General features: G+C 35.6%; 1 protein-coding gene across 1 annotated transcript in view; it reads right to left on the minus strand.

Moving 5' to 3' along the window:
• Positions 1 to 381: 381 nt before the first annotated feature.
• The window catches only part of LOC107577154 (zinc finger CCCH-type antiviral protein 1-like), a gene marked incomplete at its 3' end in the record, with an annotated part of 5,251 nt that continues 4,575 nt past the window's right edge, over positions 382 to 1,057 (minus strand). The window contains exons 3-5 of the mRNA XM_016263261.1: positions 859 to 1,009; positions 617 to 737; positions 382 to 481 (exon numbers count right to left, since the gene is read on the minus strand). Coding sequence (XP_016118747.1) covers positions 382 to 481; positions 617 to 737; positions 859 to 1,009 — 372 coding nt within the window. The remainder of the gene's footprint in view (positions 482 to 616; positions 738 to 858; positions 1,010 to 1,057) is intronic.

The raw sequence follows: 1,057 nt of genomic DNA on the forward strand, positions 1-1,057 counted from the left end.
TTAAATTACACATTCAATTTATACTACACTAAGTTTTTACGAACAATTTATACATTTATAGGGTGATTTCCTGAAGAGTGTAAATACTTACACTACAAAAGTTAAAGCATTTGTACATAAATGCATAATTTATATAAGAATAGCTTCACACACACACACACAAATGTGTAAAACAATTTGTAGGTTGACTTCCTGAAGAGTGTAAACAATGTTACGATATAAGACTTTGCAAACCCATTCTAACATAAATGATAGTTTTTCAATGCAATGATTTACATAAGAATGTATTTTCAGTAATGTACACAGTAGCTCATTATACAGTTTCATGAGCAAAGCCAAATGAGAGGCAATAAGTCACAGCTAGAACTAATAAAGCAATACCTGTTTTGATTACTGCTGTTGTCTGTTACTACTTCATTGAATTTCGGCCGCCGTCTCACTTTCCTCAACATGCGTGTGGACATATTGGTTTGAGTCATGGCTACAACATTCCCCAAAAATAAAAACACATTAAAACAATTTCAAACACAGGCAAGTTGGCAACTTTTCATTTCAAGAGAAATACACTAAAATATTGTGTCGTAGCCATGAAGGTCAACCTCATTTGTCTACTTACCGGTGAAGTCCACCATGTACGTCATGCTTCCTACAGTAAACTGAACTGAGCCCCTTGGGTTACTGTTGTACTGCTGCTCTATAAAATCGCTTCTAATCAAGGATGACTTCCTACCCGATCCCTACAGAAATTAGAGAGAAAGCAAAATAAAGGCTATAAATGTGTGTTATATTTAGTGTTGGTTTAACTTGCAGCTGCGTTATTCCAAATAAATATTTGGAGAGATATCTATTACCACTTACCTGAGATCCATATTCGCACCAGCGATGGTTATCTTTGTAGTACCAGCCCATTACTTCTTTCTGGTTTTGGGAGAGCAGCGTATTACGCCGTATACTCAAGTTAACAAGAGGTCCGTCGACTGTCATTTCATCAAAGTCAATATAGGCAGGCCTGTGCAGTGAATGGAAAAGGCATAATTTAATATTTAATAATCTATTC

This window comes from Sinocyclocheilus grahami, unplaced genomic scaffold, assembly GCF_001515645.1.
Source record: "Sinocyclocheilus grahami isolate Dianchi unplaced genomic scaffold, SAMN03320097.WGS_v1.1 scaffold5257.1, whole genome shotgun sequence".
NCBI lineage: Eukaryota > Metazoa > Chordata > Actinopteri > Cypriniformes > Cyprinidae > Sinocyclocheilus > Sinocyclocheilus grahami.